The 20,456-nt window shown below is 36.5% G+C and overlaps 1 protein-coding gene across 1 annotated transcript in view; it reads right to left on the reverse strand.

Annotated features, from left to right (window-relative positions):
* LOC139978294 (ras GTPase-activating protein 1-like) overlaps nucleotides 1-20,456 on the reverse strand; it is a 45,412-nt gene that overhangs the window by 22,156 nt on the left and 2,800 nt on the right. Inside the window, exons 2-9 of the mRNA XM_071988358.1 lie at nucleotides 19,292-19,441; nucleotides 17,779-17,914; nucleotides 14,978-15,048; nucleotides 6,835-6,952; nucleotides 5,817-5,848; nucleotides 4,340-4,392; nucleotides 2,860-3,007; nucleotides 411-489 (exon numbers count right to left, since the gene is read on the reverse strand). Coding sequence (XP_071844459.1) covers nucleotides 411-489; nucleotides 2,860-3,007; nucleotides 4,340-4,392; nucleotides 5,817-5,848; nucleotides 6,835-6,952; nucleotides 14,978-15,048; nucleotides 17,779-17,914; nucleotides 19,292-19,441 — 787 coding nt within the window. The remainder of the gene's footprint in view (nucleotides 1-410; nucleotides 490-2,859; nucleotides 3,008-4,339; nucleotides 4,393-5,816; nucleotides 5,849-6,834; nucleotides 6,953-14,977; nucleotides 15,049-17,778; nucleotides 17,915-19,291; nucleotides 19,442-20,456) is intronic.

Raw genomic sequence — 20,456 nt, forward strand, 5'->3', positions numbered from 1 at the left:
GAAGAAAATAAATAAAGAAAGGTGATTTAAGTTGGTAAAATAGTAGCACATTATGGGCGTTCACAAATTTGACCCTGTTTTGTTTTTTACATGCAAAGTAGGTTAAGCTTAACTTACACTACTGACAAAAGCTTTGTAAATTCTAGGCAATGGTATGTTTTATTGTGAAATTATACACATTTAGTGTGATGTACAATGTAAGTTTCATCTACAAACTTAAATTCAAACTTTATGCACTCAAATTCAAACTTTTATGCACTTAAACTAAAAGAGTTCATCCGCTGAACACAGGTATCTAATGTGCCATGAATAAAGCAATATGTGTTTTTCTTCTTTTAAGAGAGGGAAAAAATACCTCCAGTGACCTTTTAGGAATTCAAAATTTTAATGACGAGCAAAATAAAACTTACCAACGGCTCAATCGGTGAGACAAGGTAATGGCCGTCGATGATCTCGTCTTTCCTATAATGTTCCACGACATCATCCAAACTATAAGAAATTGGTGAAAAGTTCCTATGAAGATCGAACACAACTTTGACATAAGAAAATTTAAGTCCAGTGATATATGTAAAAGCCAGAAAGCAAGCTCACAGCCGAATGCACGATCGATGCTATTAACTTTGAATCATAGCAATTGTAACAACAACAAAACGGTCCAAGTCCCTCCTCCTTATCCTCTACCACCTTAACCTCCAACCCACCCCCATCCCCTGTTTATTTTACAAATCAGACTAGCAAACATACTGTATGTAAACAACAAGGTTTCATTGACACGGATACAATTTTAAAGCTAAAATTGTGTGCCAGCTAGAAAAACAAAACTGTATTTTCAGAGTATCCACAATTTTGAACCTGACTACAGTATGTATTAGCTGTCCATGAAAACAAATGACGCTATGGAAATGTGAACTGTAGTAATAAATGTAACTTTGACAATGGTCTTTTAATTATTAACTTTCTAATTCAATTTAGGAAACAAAAGAGTAACACGGACAAGCTGAGGAAAAAGTGCAGGTTTGGCAGCTTGTCATTGTGAATTTCCAAAGCATCAGAAAACCTTCAAGTACCAGAATCACCTAGTCTTATCGAAAAGACAAAATACAATAACAGTCTTGAGTGGTTACATAGTTCATTTGGATATACAACAGTGCACATCATTTTCAAGCTGAGCACATAATGCTAGGCTTCCTTTTGTGTTTTTTCATTCAATCAAGAAAAGTTACAACTGCTTTGTTAAAAGAAGAGAAAAGTAGAAACCGTGTCCTCAGAGATTGCATTGACCATAACAACAGTGCCTTGACGTTATTGAAAATTAAGAAGTGAAACCTGCATTACAGCCAAACAGTTCGCATAAATTCCAGGTCACCTAGGGACGACAGCATTTCCGTGAACATTGTTACTAGATTTTTTTTTTTCTCTTTTAACTTACCAAACTATTTCAATGACAAAGGAAAAGGCTTTACTTCCCTCTTACTATACTGCTAGACCAGGGCAACTTTTTTAATGGCCTTCTGGTTGTTCGAGACTACCAAATAGCTGTGCTGACAACCAAAATCAGCTGTGGAGGTTGGATGACTAGTTGTGTACATCAAATTCAGATTTCATTGCAACTAAATACTCCCAAATAGGTAAAAAAAGATCCATTGTTATCACCCCCTAAGCTGGTGTTTTATACACCAAACCTACACATCTCTCCTACAGTGTATATAGCGGTGTTCTATCCACCAAACCTACACATCTCTCCTACAGTGTAAATAGCGGTGTTCAATTCATCAAACCTACACATCTCTCCTACAGTGTACATATTGGTGTTCTAAACACTAAACCTATATATCTCTCCTACAGTGTACATATTGGTGTTCTATTCACCAAACCTACTGTACACATCTCTCCCACAGTTTAAATATCTGTGTTGAATTCATCAAACCTACACATCTCTCCTACAGTGTACATATTGGTGTTCTAAACACTAAACCTACACATCTCTCCTACAGTTTACCTATTGGTCATTCTTATTTTGCTACATCTTTTTGGGGGCGACAAAGTTTGCTGTTCGGACAACCGAACTGTAAGGCACGGTTGTTCGTGGGACCACCGAGGAAAAAATCCTTAAAAATTTGCCCAGGCTTAACATATCTACTCCCTTTGATCAAGGATATTCTAAGGCTTATTTCATTACACACTGACATTGTTAATACCAAATTGAAGAGCGGAAATTTCCAGTGGTATCAAAATCTCCAAACCCAGCCTTTTGTAACTTTTAATGGTTTATTCAAACATGACAGTCTTTGAAATCATATTTTCCTCCATTCTGAAAGACTCCTGCAATTGGGGCTACTATACTTGATCAATGCTACTTCTACACTGCAGACGACCCGGGAGCTGTGACGACCATTCTATGCAATTGATGGCATTAAATTTTTTTTACTAATGCATATTTGAAATGAGACTTCTGTCCAGGGTTGTAACGATGGATAATGTTTTCTCAAAAGTTCATACCATACACTTTCTTTAGGTATTTATCTCCATCCCCTGCCCACCCTCAACACTCATGCCCCTCCTCCCAAGAAAAAGCCCATCAGGAAAAGATTCAGTTGTTTCAACAACAACCCTCCCAGGAAGCCCAACATGAAAACATTTCATATTTTGAACAAAAAAAAAATGGGAAAACGTGCAACTACCTTTCAGATCTTTGTTGAAAAAGTTACTGCCCATAAATCTGTAGTGAATTCTGCCCCCATCATTTGAGAGAAAAAGCCTGACTTGAAATCCTTTAGTAACTTCAACAACTGATATACCTACTGTAGATATAGCTCTTTATCTGATTTGCATAATTTCAAATTTTCAAATGATATTTACCTGTTATAGTACCTTCCCCCCATCATGTACTGTCTTTGAAACCGCTGGACTCGGAACCTCTGAATCTTGTTGGGTCCACGGAAAGAGAGGGAGTAATCGCCTGGGTTTTTGTCGCTGTTCCGAATCAGGAAGCTTCCGACATCACCCTCTGCAAAGAGTAACCATTGGTACGAAAAACGGGAGATTGTTACACAGATGAAGAAGAAGAAGTGCATGAATTTGCTAGGCAGTTTTTTGCTTGATTTGAGTGACTGATGCTCAAATCTTTACCTGGCTTACATCGGTGACACCGACAGGTCTAAAATATGAGTCTCTAGTTTTGTTCTCACCTACAGCGTATATCAATTTTCTTCAACTATTTTCAGAAAAAAGCTATTATACAATTTATTACTATTAACTTTTACTAAATAATATATTAACAAAAAAATGAGAGGAGTTTCAGCGTTTAAAATTCAGGCTCTCTTGGAAATCACACCAATTTTTGATCTCTGTATGTTAACTGCTAATAGACTTTTCCATTGAACATTTGTGTTAATTATGCCATCACACAACACTACCATTGCAATTTAAGTAAACACGCAGTGAACTTTAACAGGTAAATTACAATTCGTGATCAAGATGTTGGCAGGAAGCATAACAGAGAACGTATTTGTTTTGGTGAGTCATAATCCAATGTTGTTGTGTTGTTATATTGTGGGTGTGTAGAATCCTGTTGTGTTGGGCAATTGCTTGAGTTAAAGGAACTACACTTTTGGTGTACTTCCTAAATCCATATTTAGATTTTGACAAGAGGAAATTAACTAAGCATAAGCTAAAAGCAACAAATGGCTTAACAGAACAGAGAAAATTAAACAACCACAACGCACTTGGATATATGTGAAGTTAATTCCGTCCTAACACTGTGAATCATAGTTTTGTTTCAACAACAGTCCACAACCACCTCATGAACATGTGTTTGGTGGTTGCACAATTTCATAGATATTCAGAACGTATTACTGCTTGTTTGGTGTGCTTTCTAATTCCTATATAGTAGATCTGATATGGAAAACACTGTAACCACGGTATTTTATCAAGCTAAATGCAACAGACAGTCAAATAGCAAAGAGAATATAAATAGAACACAATAAATGCTCTCTTAAGATACAAGTCCATCCAACAAAATGGGAAACATTCTGTCTGGCTTTGTTGGTTGCACAACAGTCCGCTACCACCTCACATGAATATGCAATGGCAATCGTTGAAATATGAAAGCATGTTATATCATTGCTGTTTTGTATTCTTTTTGGCTCTTTGTCATATGAAACTATCAAACCAAAGCCATGTTCCTGAGACAAAGTGACTGTAAATATCGTGTTTCGAGATCCCTTCGATATCGCCTACGTCCTGATATTTAGTGAACGGAGGTAACCATCACATGACGAACAATGGAAGCTTGCAGTGATCACACCCTCTCTGAAACTTTTGAATTTTTCTTACTGACCTTTACACAGGAGCTCTGCTGCTTCGTCCTTGGATATAGATCCATGGTACCAGCTGAAGAGGAAGCGGAAGAAAAAAATATAAACTCACAATTAGAAACAGATATTGACAAATATTATTTCCCTAAATCCAGCCACGGTACAATACTGACGTCTCTCAAACTCACTTCTTAATGAGACATATAATTTTTTTTAAAAACAGGAACATTGAATACAAATCTAGATATACCATACCCTCACAAACTTGTGTGCTCTGGGTCCTTTGAGTCTTATTCATATATTGTGCTGAGCAATAATGAGTATTACTGATGTGTTAATATGGAACGTGCAAACTTTAAGTAATTTATGGCACGGTAGTAATTGAATAGTATCTACTGTTTGGTTCTTGATCTGGTGCCATGCAATGTAATCACTCTCGGATGTGAAGAAAGTGTTGAAAGCATAAGCAACAATGGAAAAGGAAATGTTGTCGACAACTTGTTTCAAGTCCTAACCATACAGCCTAGAGGCATTGTAATTCCTCGCTATAAAATGATATTTTAATTCGTTAAACCTGATTATATGAGCAAGAAAGTTGAATCTTTTCCAAAAATTACGTCAAAACCAGAGCATAATTTTTGTGACCATTTTGAAGTGGTGTCTGTAACACTCATTGGGTACAGGAACAAGTTAAGTTAACAACTAGAAAGTTAGTACTGATGCAGGGATATCTACTGCTCCCCCCCCACCCCCATAAATAAGATTCACCAAATACTGCAATTGTTGGGTTAGCTTGCCTACAGGGGTGTTTTATTTTCTCAGCCATTGGTGACCTCAAATGAGTTTTGACCTCCACCAATATAACACTAGCAACTGAGAACTCACTTATGGGCAACTAATGTACAGGGATGAGACTGAGCCGGGGAAAAAAAATCTGAAATTTATTGATCGCCGTCCTGGGGGAGGGGTTTAAGGGGAGGGGGTGTCCCCCTCCCCTTTAGAATTTTTTTGTCAGGTAAGGAGGGCTTAAATGCAAAATGGTGGACTCTAGATGGAATCTATCACATCACGTAACTCGCCACAAAATTGTGGAATTTCTGCTTGTATAATTTATCCATTAGCATTTTTGAACCAAAAAAAGGCTTTTTTGCTTGCTTTGTGCTACTTGATTCCACAACTGGTCAAATTCGGTGTTCCTTCCCTTCACAGTCCAGCATGTTCGGCCAAGCCAAAAAAAAAATTAAATAAAAACAATAATAAAAAAAAACGCGAATTATGAGAAAAAACGCGAAAATGAAAAAAAAAAAATCTGAAATCCGCGTTTCCGCGGAAGAGTCTCATGCCTGTAATGTTCATGTACCAAGTATGAAGTTTATCCATGCTGGACATGGTGAGTAATACCACATGGGTACATCCATTTTAAACTAGGGAGCAGAACTCCTGTTCTTGGATCATGAGATGATCTTTTTCTGACACTAACTGTGAAAGGGATCAACTTACCACTTTCCTTCATGAATATCACTTTGGTCATCCTAAAAAAAAGAAGTGAAAATAAGATGCAAGTGAGAGTGAGTGTTCCACCTTAAACCTGACGGATTTTTTCATAATTATATACATCGCCCCAGCATGCACAATTCGTACATGTTTTATCCTTTGGCTCATGATGAATTTTGAGAATTTGGTTAAAGTCGCAAGGCAATAGGTTTACCAACTAAACAGTACAGAAAATAAAATTACCCTTGGTTAACACTTTATAAAAAATTCCACTACCACGTCTAGTTAAATGAACATTAATCATAGAAAGAATCATATTTCATAAGACCCTTCAGGAATTCTTTGTCACCCAGGCACTTTTCATGTTAGTAATTAGTAACATCCAAAGAGTAAAATTGGAAATTTTAAGATTCCAAGTTAATGAGATTGTGCAGGTTTCCATAACACATGTTGTAGATATTGATCAAATGCATCTAACTTTTACCAGAAGAAGTTGGACCCAAAATTTTGAACAAAACAAATTTAAACAAGAGTTGCCAGTGTATGTTATCAATCTTCTCTACTAAAAAATTCCCTTCAGGAGCAATCTGTGAGAAGTATCAATATCTTGAAAACCATATGCAGTGACATTGTTTTCAAAAACATTTTCCTTATAGATACATATATATTTTTATATCAATATTCAAGCTGCGTCCATTTTATTTTTCGTATTCATATTTTAAGGGGTTTTGTCATTTTGTTACTTAAATTTACTTAAAACTCACTTTTTTCTTTTTTTTAGGAATTTCACTGTAAATGTATATTATTATTTAAATTATTCCTTCGTTTATATATATATGTATTTTTTTTTTATATTAATATTTAAGCAGTGTCAATTTTATTCTTCATATTCATATTTTAAGGGTTTTGTCATTTTGTTGTCATTGTAAAGCGCTCTTGAACATGCTAAAAGCATGAAAAGGGCGCCATATAAATTTGGTAAATAATAATAATCATAATTAATAATCTCCGAGTACTAGCTTACCACATAACTGACTAGATCCTCTACAATGATACCACTCTCGCCACACTTCTGTGACGTCACCCACAGCCAGCCACCTCCGAGCTCATTGTGAACGATGAACACCTCTCCTGCTACAAAACTGGAGAGAGAGGGAGGGAGAGCAAGAAACTGTGATTTAACGGGAAAAATAGAAACCAAATAAACACAAATGTAAGAGTGAAATGAGGGTTAAGTCGTTGCTTCTCATCATCAGGGATAAGCCTGAGGTAAAAAAAAATCACGGAATTTTGCAAAAATTGCGGTATAGGCTCCAGTTTGCATATGCTACAGTGTGTTAGGATGATAGTTTTTGTCCTCGAGGTAGAAAAGAAAAAGCTCATGCCTGCATCATATACGTAGTAGCTCCAACACATACTTTACTATCTAGAGCTCCTTGGTACAGTCACATGACTTCATTGCATCTAAATACATCTTGTACATGGTGCCAACTTTCTGATACTAACTTATAAATAGTCTTCTACATATAAGGAGCCTTTCTGTACTGGCAGTTAACTGCATTCAAGTTGTTAATTTAAAACTTACTTTAATACACCTCTTTCCTTAAAAATGCCACTGTTAACAATATGTTCAACTTTTCGTGAACACTGATATTACACAGGGGAGGATTGGGGGATAGGACAGTTGAGGGGGGGGGGGAGGTCCTATAATGTTATCAATTCAGTGGGTTAGGTAAGTACTGTAGATGGAATAGGCATATTAAGTATACTGTAGAGGGGAGAATTTAATTCAATGCATGTACAGTAGTGTTGTATGCATTTGTTCAATACAACTGCTATGTAATCTGTTTTCTTGTACTTAATTAACAGTATCCATCTGAAGTCATTAGGCTTTAGGCTGTATATTCCTGTTAGGTTCAACATGCAAATCAATGCTAGTAAGCCTAAAACTAAATGCTCGTCTTAGCTTGCAATTTCAGGACAGTGGGTAACAGGGTTACTACAGTCAGTAGGTCATGCTAGATGTGGTAGTTTGAGGGCACTATGTTTGTGAGGAGATAGGTAAGTGAGAGATGAAAATCACATTTTTTCCTGTGTTAGAAACATCTCTTGTGGGATTACAATGCAACAGATTAACAACAGATATTGTTCCCAAGTGCGTTGAGATCTCAGAGGAGGTGTTAGTTTGCAAACATAACAAGAAATTTAATGAGAATTAACTTGCCATCTCATTTCACATTTGAAACATTACACGAAACAGCAACATAGGCTTCGTACCTGCACTTGCCGTTCAACTTAAGAAACCCATCCATGACATAGTTTACAATATTTAAATACCAACAAGACAAAAATGTCAACAATATAAAGTTTCATTTTTGCAACCTTTGCAGCAACAGAGGCCACGGAATAAACTTGCTTCCTCTCCACCCCCCACCCCCCCCCTACTTTGGAATATCTTGTGCTGCCACCACCTGTGTGAATTATGTTATGAAGCATTCTCCACTCTCCCTTCTCATACCCTCCCATGTACCCCATTCAAATTTAGGTAAGTCCCTAACATAATACAATTTTTTTGTCCTATCTGTCAATGTCCAATTTGCATAATGTAAGTTTACATTCACATCCCTATTGCTAACTGTTGGCTTAACAGGACAAGACCCGAAATATGAAACAAACTTTACTAAATTTTGTACAGTTCAATATACTGTATGATATACTGTACAATGTATATTTCATGATTGTGTACAGTACAGGTATACTGTGGTGACATGTTTCTACAAGAGGGTGTGCCACATACTGTACATATTTCTGTTGTTATACAGTGAAAGGTATATATACATTATAACACATTTGTAGGCAACCGGCCATTATACTGTACGTGTACACACAGCATTTGCACTATTAAAGGTCATTTTCACCTACTGTACAGTGTAAACAATCCAACATAACGTGGGTTTTTTTTGGAAATGAAAGACCAAAATCACTGTTTTATTGCTGACTTTTATATTAATCATGTGACATTGAATTATACCCAAACTTTCCTGCTGGGAGAGCAGTTGCAGCTCTTGTATTTAATTTATTTTTTATTCTGAACTTTGATATAAAGTTGATGATCCCCAAAACTTTCTGGTTTGGGTATAAATTAACGAATATGCACTCAACTCTACCTAGCATGCAAAAGTTGTTAATATATTAGCACAGACCCCCCACCCCCCTCCTCTCCCCATACAACAGCCAACTTCATGGTCAATTTCCACTTCCTCTTGACTTCTAGCATTCTCAAGGCTTACAACTGTATTTTTTATAACTACAGTATGCATTAATGTATTTATTTCCAAAACAATGTATTCATATGGGACACGACTTCAAATGTCAGATCCACTTTAAATTAAGTTGATGAGGTACAGTATGACTGTATACAACTGCAGGAGACAAACATTCACACAGTTCTACCACAGTTTTGAATTTGGAAGATAATTGGCACATAGGTTTCTGATATTGAAGTGTGAACACAGCCATCCTCCCGACATAATTGTACAGTACAAACGATGCTACAGTACCACACTCAAACCTGTACTAATGGTAGCACATACTTACTGTATGAAACAGCACAGTGATAGCTCCCAACACTAGGGTCAAATCGACTGAAGTAAAATTTGGGGTTTTTAAGTGACTCCCCCCCCCCTTAAAAAAAAATGACATTATGATTTTCGGTTTGTCCTTCATATTATTCTTCTCCTTGATCAAAACGGTTTTTGACTGTACACATTCACTTTCTCATTGACTGGTGAAATTGTTAAAAACATGATGTTAAACCCATACATTAAGTTTTAATGCTGCACGAACGACCATTGTATTCAATTAGGGATATCAATCAGAACCAAGAAAGGTAAACAAAAACAAGATCAAATCAAACTAAACTTATCCTCCTATTCTCGATTTGCCACGTTTGGGTTTTCCACAGGCTGCAAGCAGAAGGAAACTTTATCCCCAGGAGGAAGGAAATGCCGAAAGCAAATCTACTTCCTTCCACGTTTAAGTATCTGTTAGTTTCATTTTCTGATTTAAACATGCAAGCATTCATTCAGGAAACACACAACCTATAAAATACAAAGTTATCATGCACATCGGGATCTCATTATCCTCCTTTTTTTTTCTTCTCTGATATAGATTAATATACAGCAGATTAGTACCTGTTGTTAATTCACAAGTTAATGGATAACCTTACAAATTGTAAATATGTTGTTAGTTGTAATATGCAAAACATGTTATCTGAGCGGATTGCCCTTCTGCCTTCAACATTAATTGATCTGGAGATTAAAGCAGTATGGATTTCATTCAAATTAAAGACAAAATGTCCGCACCGAATAAAGGCACAGCTGAGTGTTCATAATCTTTCATTTCTGCATGATACTAAAAGTTGCAAAACTTGCTGGTTTGGGGATTTTTTTATAAGCAACAAGCTTACCTGTCTACTCACAACATTAGCACTATCCCACAACTGAAGCTAAGGTGAACAGGTATCCTCCCTAACACTGTACAACCTTAGTGACCGGTCACTACCGACCAATGACCCTCCTCCTCATTTCCACCAATCAAAGTGGCTGAGAGTGATTTTCTAAGACACCGTTATGATTTGCCAGCATTTGCAAGATGAGCGATTTTCTTATACAGTTCTTTGTTATGAGTTGTCAGGACACAGGTAGACGAGGACTCAAAGTAAATATTCCATAAAAATGATTTCTAATGTTTCATAAAACAAAAATGATAAAAATTGAAATGGTCCAATCTGCTTTGATTAATGTTTGACCTGTAGTGAGAAGTGTCTGGGCAATGGAATGTTGTGGACGGTATTACATTCCTTAATTCCCTCATTCATTCAACTTGATTTGGTGAAACAGACTGGACGGTGTATCTTAGTTCCAGGATCAAGTGCAATCTGGTTTTGAATAAAACTCACAAAGTTTGATCAAATTGATGATGAAACATGAAAAAGCTACTTTAAATATCAAGGTATACAAAATGATTGATCATTAACAACCTCAAACAACGTTAAGATTCTACACTGCAAGGAAAACATTTTCAATCCAAAGAAAACAAACTTGAACTTCCTAGATGAGGACATTACAGTACTTTAAATATATACATTGCTTTATTTGGATGGATGAAATCAGAAAATGGATTTATTCCCTTCAATATATTTCTCACATGTTATAAAACTTTTCTTAGGGAAGGTGAAACATACCATGTAGTGTAGTCGTTAATATCTTGGATCTCAATTTGTAGCAATTCTAGTGGAAATTATTCATGAAATTCCCATACTTACTGCTTTGAGGATTTACAAATGATGACACTTACCTGTCTCCTCCTCTACATCTGCACTCTCTTATCTACCTAGACTACACGACTGGAACATTTTAACACTACGCCATCACTTCTGGGGCACTGCCCACAAACTCTAAATTCGCAAGAACGAGTTCATGAGACAGTGTCCCTGAAGTGAGGGCGCAGTGCTAAAACGTTCCAATCATGTACTTTAGGGTACTCTAGATAGGAGAGTGCAGATGCAGAGTTAGAAACAGGTAAGAGAGGAGAGAAGAAAATTCCTTAATCCTGCTTTACAGTGAATGGAAGATTTCAAGGTTCAACTGTCACATGACTCAAACACAAAGTCTCATAATATGCTCCTTTATACTGAATGAAAAAAATAATTAACACTTGTTAATTAATTAATAAATTAATTAACACAATTAATTAATTAACAAATTAATTCATCAACTGTCATGACTCAAACACAAAGTCTCATCATATTTTCCTTTATACTGAATGAAAAAATTAATTAGCACAAGTTTCTGTGCTTGCTTCCCTGGTATGGTTTAGGAAAGACAGATAAGGAGATTTGAAACTAATCTCATCAATCTACAATTTCTCTTGAAAGTTGGCAGTTTGAATTAACTCCATGACTGTATAGCAAGGCACCTTACAACTTACATCAACTTAAACCTTACAAGGCACCTTACAAAGCTACTGGACAGTACCTTTACAACATTACTCTCACCAAAGCCACACGACTATTAAACATCTAAACGGAGTTCAAAGTTGTAAAACAATTTACAGCATGCTACTTTAAGAGGTCCTTTATGTAGCTTCTTCGTGTTTACAAACTGTTTACCACTCTCATCAAATCAATTTACACTTTGAACACAACATACAGTATATATTACTTGTCTGTTGCATCAGCATTTTACAACAGGTGTTTAACACCTTATGCGAGTGAGTCTACTTAATTTACTAGATCCATTATTGGGGTACCAGTTTAAAGTTTAGTCTGTACTGCACAAGAGACACTTTCATTTCAAATGTAATGTACTATAACCTTGTTGCAGTAAACAGATACAAGATCCAAGGTTTGGAAGTTGTATTAAAAATGGAAAATGTATTATTAAAAATGTATTAAAAATTGTCAATAAAAGTGTCAAGGCTATCATCAAATAAACTACTTAATTTCATAGGATTAAACAAAAAATATTCTAGTTACTTTCAGTGACTTTGATGGGAATCAAAGAAGACTTTAAAAGGATTTTCTGGCGGCTTAAGTCCATTGCTTAGCAAAATTGAAGAAAGTCATCTGCTTCTTTGAGGTCTTAGCAACATCCTCACATTTTTTGGTATTGCAAACATATGACTTTTTTAAATTTTTTATTTGGTCATATTTGAAAATGCACCTGGCAACAGCAGAATCGATGATGTCATCAGCTCAAGTGAGCTCTGTAAAATGTCTCTGTGCTCCTTTTATCATATTTTCAATCATTTATCCAAAGAGGGAAACACTATTTCTAAACGAAAGTTTCAGTTTCATGCAATTCTAACCAGAGGCAACATTGAATAAAAGCCAACTAAACATCCCAAACTTATCATGTTTCAAGGATGCATTAACAAAAAGATTAAAATAGCCTCAGTAAAGCATTTGAAGAATATCTACCATCACAGACAACCTTCTTTGATCAAGTTCCTGGAGTAGCTGAGAATTTAGCCAAACAAGAATGGTCACATTCAATCAACTATCTCCAGTTAGGGATAAGATATTGAGATGGGGTTTTCAACTAACTGTATGGAACATTTTTTTCTCTTCAATGTAAGTTTTATGTTGACAGCCAACATAAGATCCATTCAATTAAATTTAAGCTGTATACATTCCAGATGTTCTAATACTAGAAAAACAAACAGTTGAATTGTAAACATGTACAGTATACTAACAGTATGTTGAATGTGCATATAGGTTTCACACTTCTGAGATTTTCATCGCTAAATTACTGAGCTATAACTGTATAGTAGAATTTAAGCTTGTTAGCAGATATAATCTGCGCATGCCTTGTCACTGTCTGTGACCTTTCTGCACAGGTCAATCGATAACCAATCACTGTAAGGCAGGTGTTCCCTAACTGGGGTGCATGAACCCCAAGGGGGTGTGTGAGTCCATCCCAGGGGGTTCATGAGACGTTTCTGAAAGTCAAAACTAGAGTACTTTTTGTTGACCTAAAATGTGATATATCCTATAATTTAGTAATGTACAAAAGTCGTACCTATTGGCAAACTCTTTTCGCATCCATACGCATGTTGCCATAGGAGTACCATACCGTGCATGTGATAAAAACAGGAGCATCGGTCTCATAGTGTGTGATGGGTGATCAATGCCTGATACAATTCGAAATCTAATCTTGAAGTTTCCAAATGAATATTTGTTCATCTCCTTGTTTTTTTTATTACAATATTATACTATTAACTTGATCTTTTATGAAGCACTGTTATGCGTATTACAGTATAATAATGACTCAGATCGTGTCTCGAAAAGTTGGGGTTTCGTGGACAACTCTGACATCACAGGGGACTCGTGGGGGGATAAAGTTAGGGAAACCCTGCTGTAACGTGATGCTACTGCACAATATTTCTAACATCGAGTCAGCGAGGGTATCTATTTCACCTGATCTGTTTCTATTGGGAAACAAAAACATTTCCATGTAGGTTTTAGAAAAGAGAACATGTCTTTATGCGATCCTCCTGCCCCGGGGTAATCTGTTCACTACTAAAAACTGAGAATTTATGAATAAATGTATGCTGTCGTTTGCGTGCCGTACAGTATTTTATGTGTACAAATAATGTAATGTGTCGCTGAACTGAACCTACTGTACATGTAGCCCAGTCTGTCAATAGGCTGTGACAGTTTAAGGTAGATTTTACATATAAATCACTGGCCAGTATTTCACAGTCTTAACATCATCAATTGATATTTCCTTCATAACTTTCCAATATAAAGTGACCTGAATGACTGTATGTGAGGTTTGGACTTTTAATTACTCTCAATGCATCCATGTACTGTAGTGTGTGTTCCCTAACACGTTTGTGTACATACATCACTAAAGCTTAGAGTGTAGGTTCACGTAAATCTCTATGAACGAAAGGTTCGTACCGTTACCGATCAATTGACCTTTCGACCTACTGCATAAAACTAGCTTACTTATAGCAACTCTTACATCTGCACACAAAAGCTGTCCTAGTGAGCTGGGATCACGTTTCTATGAAAGGATAAAGCATACTGTACCTTTCCCCATTAATTTCTTCTTTTCATCATTGACTAAAGCATCATGCTTTACACTCCTAATTTATGATTCATTACACACGTACCTTATCCTTGTTACCCATTACATTGCATTTCAGTTAGTGACAAAACTTTATTCGTTGTTCTCTTGCTCTTGCAGCGGTCGATGGAGAGAATCAGATTCAAGATATTCTAGATGAAGATCTGTTACAAGTGCTATAACGTACAGTACTGTACGTTATGTACGGACATTGTCAAACTAGCAAGAAACGTGCATATAAAGAAACTCGCAATGCTTGATTCAGAGCCAAGCAATGTTTTTGAGAGAAGAACATGTGTGACAGAGTATATAATTTCCATTTCTAAACATACCAGGAAGTGTCAAATTAATGAAGTATATAGGGAAAAGAAGGTCGATGATGCACACAGTATGCCGTCTTTTCAACACTAAGAGACTCTCGTTGCAAGACAGCTTACAGTAGGTAGGCGTCATCAGGAATTACCAATTCCCAGGGCAAGACATTGCAAATACTATGTACAATCTGTCCTAGTGCAATGCAAAATACTTTACCTTAGCTCATCTGTGTCTGGTACCTTGGTGTAGGGTAAGTTGGCAATCACCCTCTTCTTGTCGTCAACGGGCTAAAAAAGATAAAATGAAGGTTAAACTAACACACTACATGAGTTTTAACATTGCTTGATACAGATCACAGTGTCATACTGTACAATGCCATAAAATACACAGTGATTTACAATCTTCTTCTTCTTTTGTTTTTCATTCATTCAATTTCTCCCACAACTATAAAATACATCTATGCAAATGAGGGTTAATTGAGACAAAGTTGTGAAAGTAAATTTTCTACACTGCCTGGGAACTCATCAAAGTTGAATGTCATTTCCTAGTAAAGACAGAGTGGGCGTTGACCAGAGCTGACCAATTCTAGTCTACTGTATCTGGCATATCTGGGAGCACTATTACCATGAGGATGCAGACCGTATTATACACTGACAGACGCTGTTTACTACGATAACCCAAATTTGGTTGCGAGGCACAAGGGTTCACCCTGAGGTACCTTCCCATCAAGTATGAATAAAATTGTCACCGCTGTGTAGGATGAGTTTTTGACACAAACTTTGACTCACTCAAACTTCGGGTCACCCTGGGGTACCCCACCATGGGTGACTCCGGGGCGTAGCTACTCAGGAAAACTGACCATTACCATAGCAACTGTTGCTATGGAAACTGACATAGCTGTATATGGCACAACTGGTAAAGGCAATACAAGATCTCATCCTCCTTATGGGAGTGATGAAATACTGTAATAAGAACCTGAATAGCTGTGCACTTATAAACTTGTGGAGTAACAGGATAGCACCGGCCAAAAGAACTATTTAATGAGCATCTATCCATGAAGTCATGTTGTTTGTATCTGCCTAATATTACAACTGGGGGTTTCAAAAGATTTTACCATCCAAAAGGGCAAAATAGAAGAATGAATTAGGTTTCAACTGCTGCTTATATGGAGGAACTGGATAGCACCTGCAAAAAGGACTATTGGATGAGCATATGAACTGTACTTTTCATGAGGCTAGATTGGAAATAAGAATCTCCTCAAAATGTGAAGCCATGACCCTCCTTTTAACATACAAGGACTTCTAACCGCCTACAAATTGATTACTAAAGGGTTTTCCTGGTCATATTCAAGTAAATGCTACTCAACCTGACAACAAAAAACAAGAAAAAACTTGCTAGCAATATTACACTTTCAATTTGCAACTTCAAAAAAGAAAAACAAATATAGGAAAGGTTTTTGAACAGTGGCATTCTTTGATGTCCTAGAGTATGGATGATAATTTAGGAAATTGAAACAAGTCAACTAAGCAAACAGATTGCTGAAGAGTCTCCATGTTACAGGTTAAAAATGCCCTGGGCAAGTATCTTTGTTCCATTGCCGTGATGGAGGCCTGGGATTTGTGCTTTATTGCTATTGAAACCTTTAGAAAGGATGTAACATGTTGTTAAAAATAGGCAAACATTTTATAATGACTAACTTGATTGTCTCAAAATTCTAAATGCATCATGGTCATTGATTTAGTAAGTTTTCAGTATGCGTATGTGTGGGCGTCTCTGAAAGAGCACTTTACTGTGTCAAAAGAGGAGGTCTTAATAACTACAGTATTTTGTGTTACAATTTGCTACACAAATGTCGGTACAGTACATGGCCTGTTCGAGGAATGACCAGTTTCCAGAATAAATGATCGGATAGATCTGTTACCAAAAATTGTACCCAGAATGTTGACATCAGACATTTATTGTTTGCAAATTTATGAAACATGACTATGTACTGTATACATAACATTTTGTGTGAAGCAAAATTACCTGAACTGGATCAAATGGTAAAAAGAACTCACTAATTATGAGCCAACAAATGATGGCCCTTGGGTAGATCTTATAATAGGAACGATGAATATAACATGGTGGGTGGTAAGGGTGGCCCAGAGTTCACAAGTTACTCACGTTACTCAGAAGAAGAAAAAATTTACATACAGTATGAAGATTACTGTGGCAATCAAAACTAATTTCAGTACAAATAATAGCCAAGGATGAGGCATTCAACTCTCTCAGAGAACTCTGCCAACAGACTCTCTTCATACATTACACTAAAGGAGTTGAAATGCTAGTTAGTTGGTTTGTTATAAGCTAATTGTTTAACTGCCATTTCTTTCTTTTCTCTCCTTCCTTCCTTCTCATCTAATAAATCCTTGAGTAAAATATTTATTACAAGTTTCACTTTTCATTTCCTTATGGCTGAGGTCTTCTACTGTACAAGATTTGAGAGCACTGCTAAAACTCACACAAATCATTCTTTGTTTGCTTTCTCGCTCTCTCCCTCTCTCTTGGCTGAAACCTTTGTGATTACAACCACTACTTTGAGTAATTAGAAAGTTCTCAACTGTTAAATCCGACGCACAAAATATTATATCCTCAAAAAGTAACGTCATGACCTTTGATTTGTTTGCAAAAGCCTCGCTTCCCGAATTATGCTCAATTCATCAATCTCCCGTGGAAACTGTGTGAACAAAAGTCACTGATTATGCTTAGAAGTATCTTGGATACAAGATGTGTCCTTGCACATTCAAGCATGGTGCACAAATTTGTGGCAAATTCAACACCACTGTAAATGCCACTCTGCAAGAAAACAAAATTGGGTTTTAAGATACGCCAACCCCCCCACCCCCCCACCCTACCCACTTCCCATGTACCTATAGATATCAAAACCAAGTCACAGAATCCATCTTACAGTACAAGAACTGAACTGGTGAGCATTATAGTAGAGGCTTGACTGTAAGGTAATGGACATTGTACTTTACCTCCGGAGGGGCCACTGGGTATTGCAGTCGTTCGTTTTTCAGGATATTTGACACGTGAGTATAATAGCCAATCAGCTCATGAAGGGACTGAAATTGTCTGCCACCGACGTAGAAATCCCCACAGACAGCTGTTATTCTGTAGAGCGAAACCAAAAATCAGATGTACTGCATGCGGTATAATACAAGTCCCAAACTTCCTTGTTGTAAGTATACACCCGACGGATAAAACAGTCCTTTGTGATAAGTGTAACTGGAAGGAAACACTTTAGGAAATACTCGTTATTTTGAAACAAAAACGAAACTTCTCTTCGTGAAGGGGATAAAGGGCTTTTGACAGTCGCAGTACTGTATATGGTGTAACACTGCAGGCACCCTTTTTTTGTGCAGTTTTAATGATGATAAGTTGCTGGAACTGGAGTTTTGTGCCGAACACTAAACATACAATACAAATAGACAAATGGGGCCAGGTCTGTTAGTTTATTTTTAATGTCAAACACAACAAGAACCACCATTTATTTACAACATGTATATAGCGAAAGGCAATGGTAAACACAAAAGAGAAAGTTTAAAATTCACAAAACAATTTGACCTGTAGTGCACCAAACTAATTTAAGTGTGAAAGAAACACAAGATGGACCAAACATAAAAAAAAAAGTAACATAAAAAAAGTTAAAAAAATGAGAGAAAAAGACTGTAAAAAATATTGTACATTAACTTGTGTATTTCTGACAATTCAGTCGAAACAGATAAGAAGTTAGATTTGTAACAATACCACTTGATACAATATGGGGTACACGCATACAGTGTGCATTACCCTAAACAAGTCCTGTCAATAATCTTGATCAGAATGACAACTGAGCTTCCATAAAAATAAATGCTATTTTCAATTTCTTTTTTGTTTATTTATCAATTTAAAGAGTGAAGACAATTTTGTAGGCTAAGCACCTTGTGCGGCAAAGAACCTTATAAGTTGAGAAGAGATGGCTATAATTTCCTGGTCACATGAAGTCACATTACTTTCGTTACAGTTAGTCAGATATCTGAAATGTTACATTCAAACCTTATATTCACGATATTTTAATAGAAGAAATAGGCAAAAAGTTGTGCATTGTTTGTTACATTGTAGCCATAGAAATAGAAGCAGCAATGTTGGGCTCCAAACACAGACCTGTCCTTATTTATAACAGACTTTTCATCCTTGCCTACAATACCAAACTTTGAATATCTTAAATTTTCCCAAAAGTTTTCTTTATACCAGTTCAATGACATAAAAGGTTTTACAAATATATTCCAAAGCTAACTTCTTTTACTGCATATAAGCTATTAACTCACAAATGAATTTCTAAAAACGTATAACAATTCAACTGGTTCTACATTATGTCTAGTTCCAGATTTGATACTACTACAAAATGAGCATATTACACAGATCTACAGAAACACTACGCTGGGTTTTTCCATTTCATTTCTTCTTTTAAATTCTTTTATTTTAATAGCAAATCGTGCTTGGTCTTACCTGAAATGGTTGATGCCCTTAATACCCATGTAGGACAACACATAGGACCCAGGTTTGCTTTCACTCTCACGGACCAGATAGCTACCGGGGGTGCCTGAATTGAGGAGCCTCATCTCTGCCGAATGTCGATCAAGCTCTCCATGGTACCATCTGAACATTAATTGTAAATTGAAAGAAAATCAGTTATGAGGCGAGAACCCCGACATTCCAGACCCAACTACTGTACAGAGAAACCTGTATACCGTGATATAATTCAGTCAAAAAGTAAATATCTTGTATCACCTTTCAAAAATAGACAATTTTATCCTCCTCTTTTCATCATGTAGACTCGTTTTTACAAGTAGATGCTGACGTATGAAGCTTAACAATGTAGAAAACTCACATACAAGAATGAAACTGGGGGGTGGGAGGTGGGGGAGGGGAAAAATCTAGATGAGAGATATGTGTGTACACCAAACCAAACTGTTTAGGAGTTACTCAAAAGAAACTATTACTTCTTAAATTTGTAATGTACAGGCTGTGAAAAATAGAGGACACTACATAAGCATGCCAGTATCTTTTAATTTTAGAATTCAGAAAAATATTTCATCCTCCTTTCATCCTGTACATGCAGATCTATGAAAAAATGTGTTCAATTGATCCCAAGGTCAACCGGGGTCAAGACGGGAGGGGTCTCTTTTACCTTTTTCTGGCTGGAGCGAACTTTTGGCCCATGCCATTTCTTAATTAATTGGTGAGCTTATAATTGCTTATGGGTATAGTAATGCAACCATAGATAATACCCAGGGAATATAGGATTCATGTGACCCTCATGTGGGCACAGTTCCCCTCAAATCACAAAAAAACATTTCGGCTGAATAAAGTGCCTACTTTGTGTGACCATAACCAGAAAAATAAAGATACTGCAGTTAAATTGAGTGCAGATCCATGAATTTTGGCAAGACATAAGATAGAATACCAAATTTGAGCTTTCTACCTCATGAAAAGACTGAATTATGAGCTCTTTCAAAGTCTGAAAATATCACAAAAATCAGTTTTTGTGACTCGCGCATGCACAATACGGCTTTTTTGACCAAATTTCAAAGGGCCATATCTCGAAAACGACATGGAGTTTGATTTAACTTTTTTGTATACATGTGTTCATTTGGGCCATACTCAATCATTC

The sequence above is a fragment of the Apostichopus japonicus genome, chromosome 13 (genome assembly GCF_037975245.1).
Source record: "Apostichopus japonicus isolate 1M-3 chromosome 13, ASM3797524v1, whole genome shotgun sequence".
NCBI classification, from domain to species: domain Eukaryota; kingdom Metazoa; phylum Echinodermata; class Holothuroidea; order Aspidochirotida; family Stichopodidae; genus Apostichopus; species Apostichopus japonicus.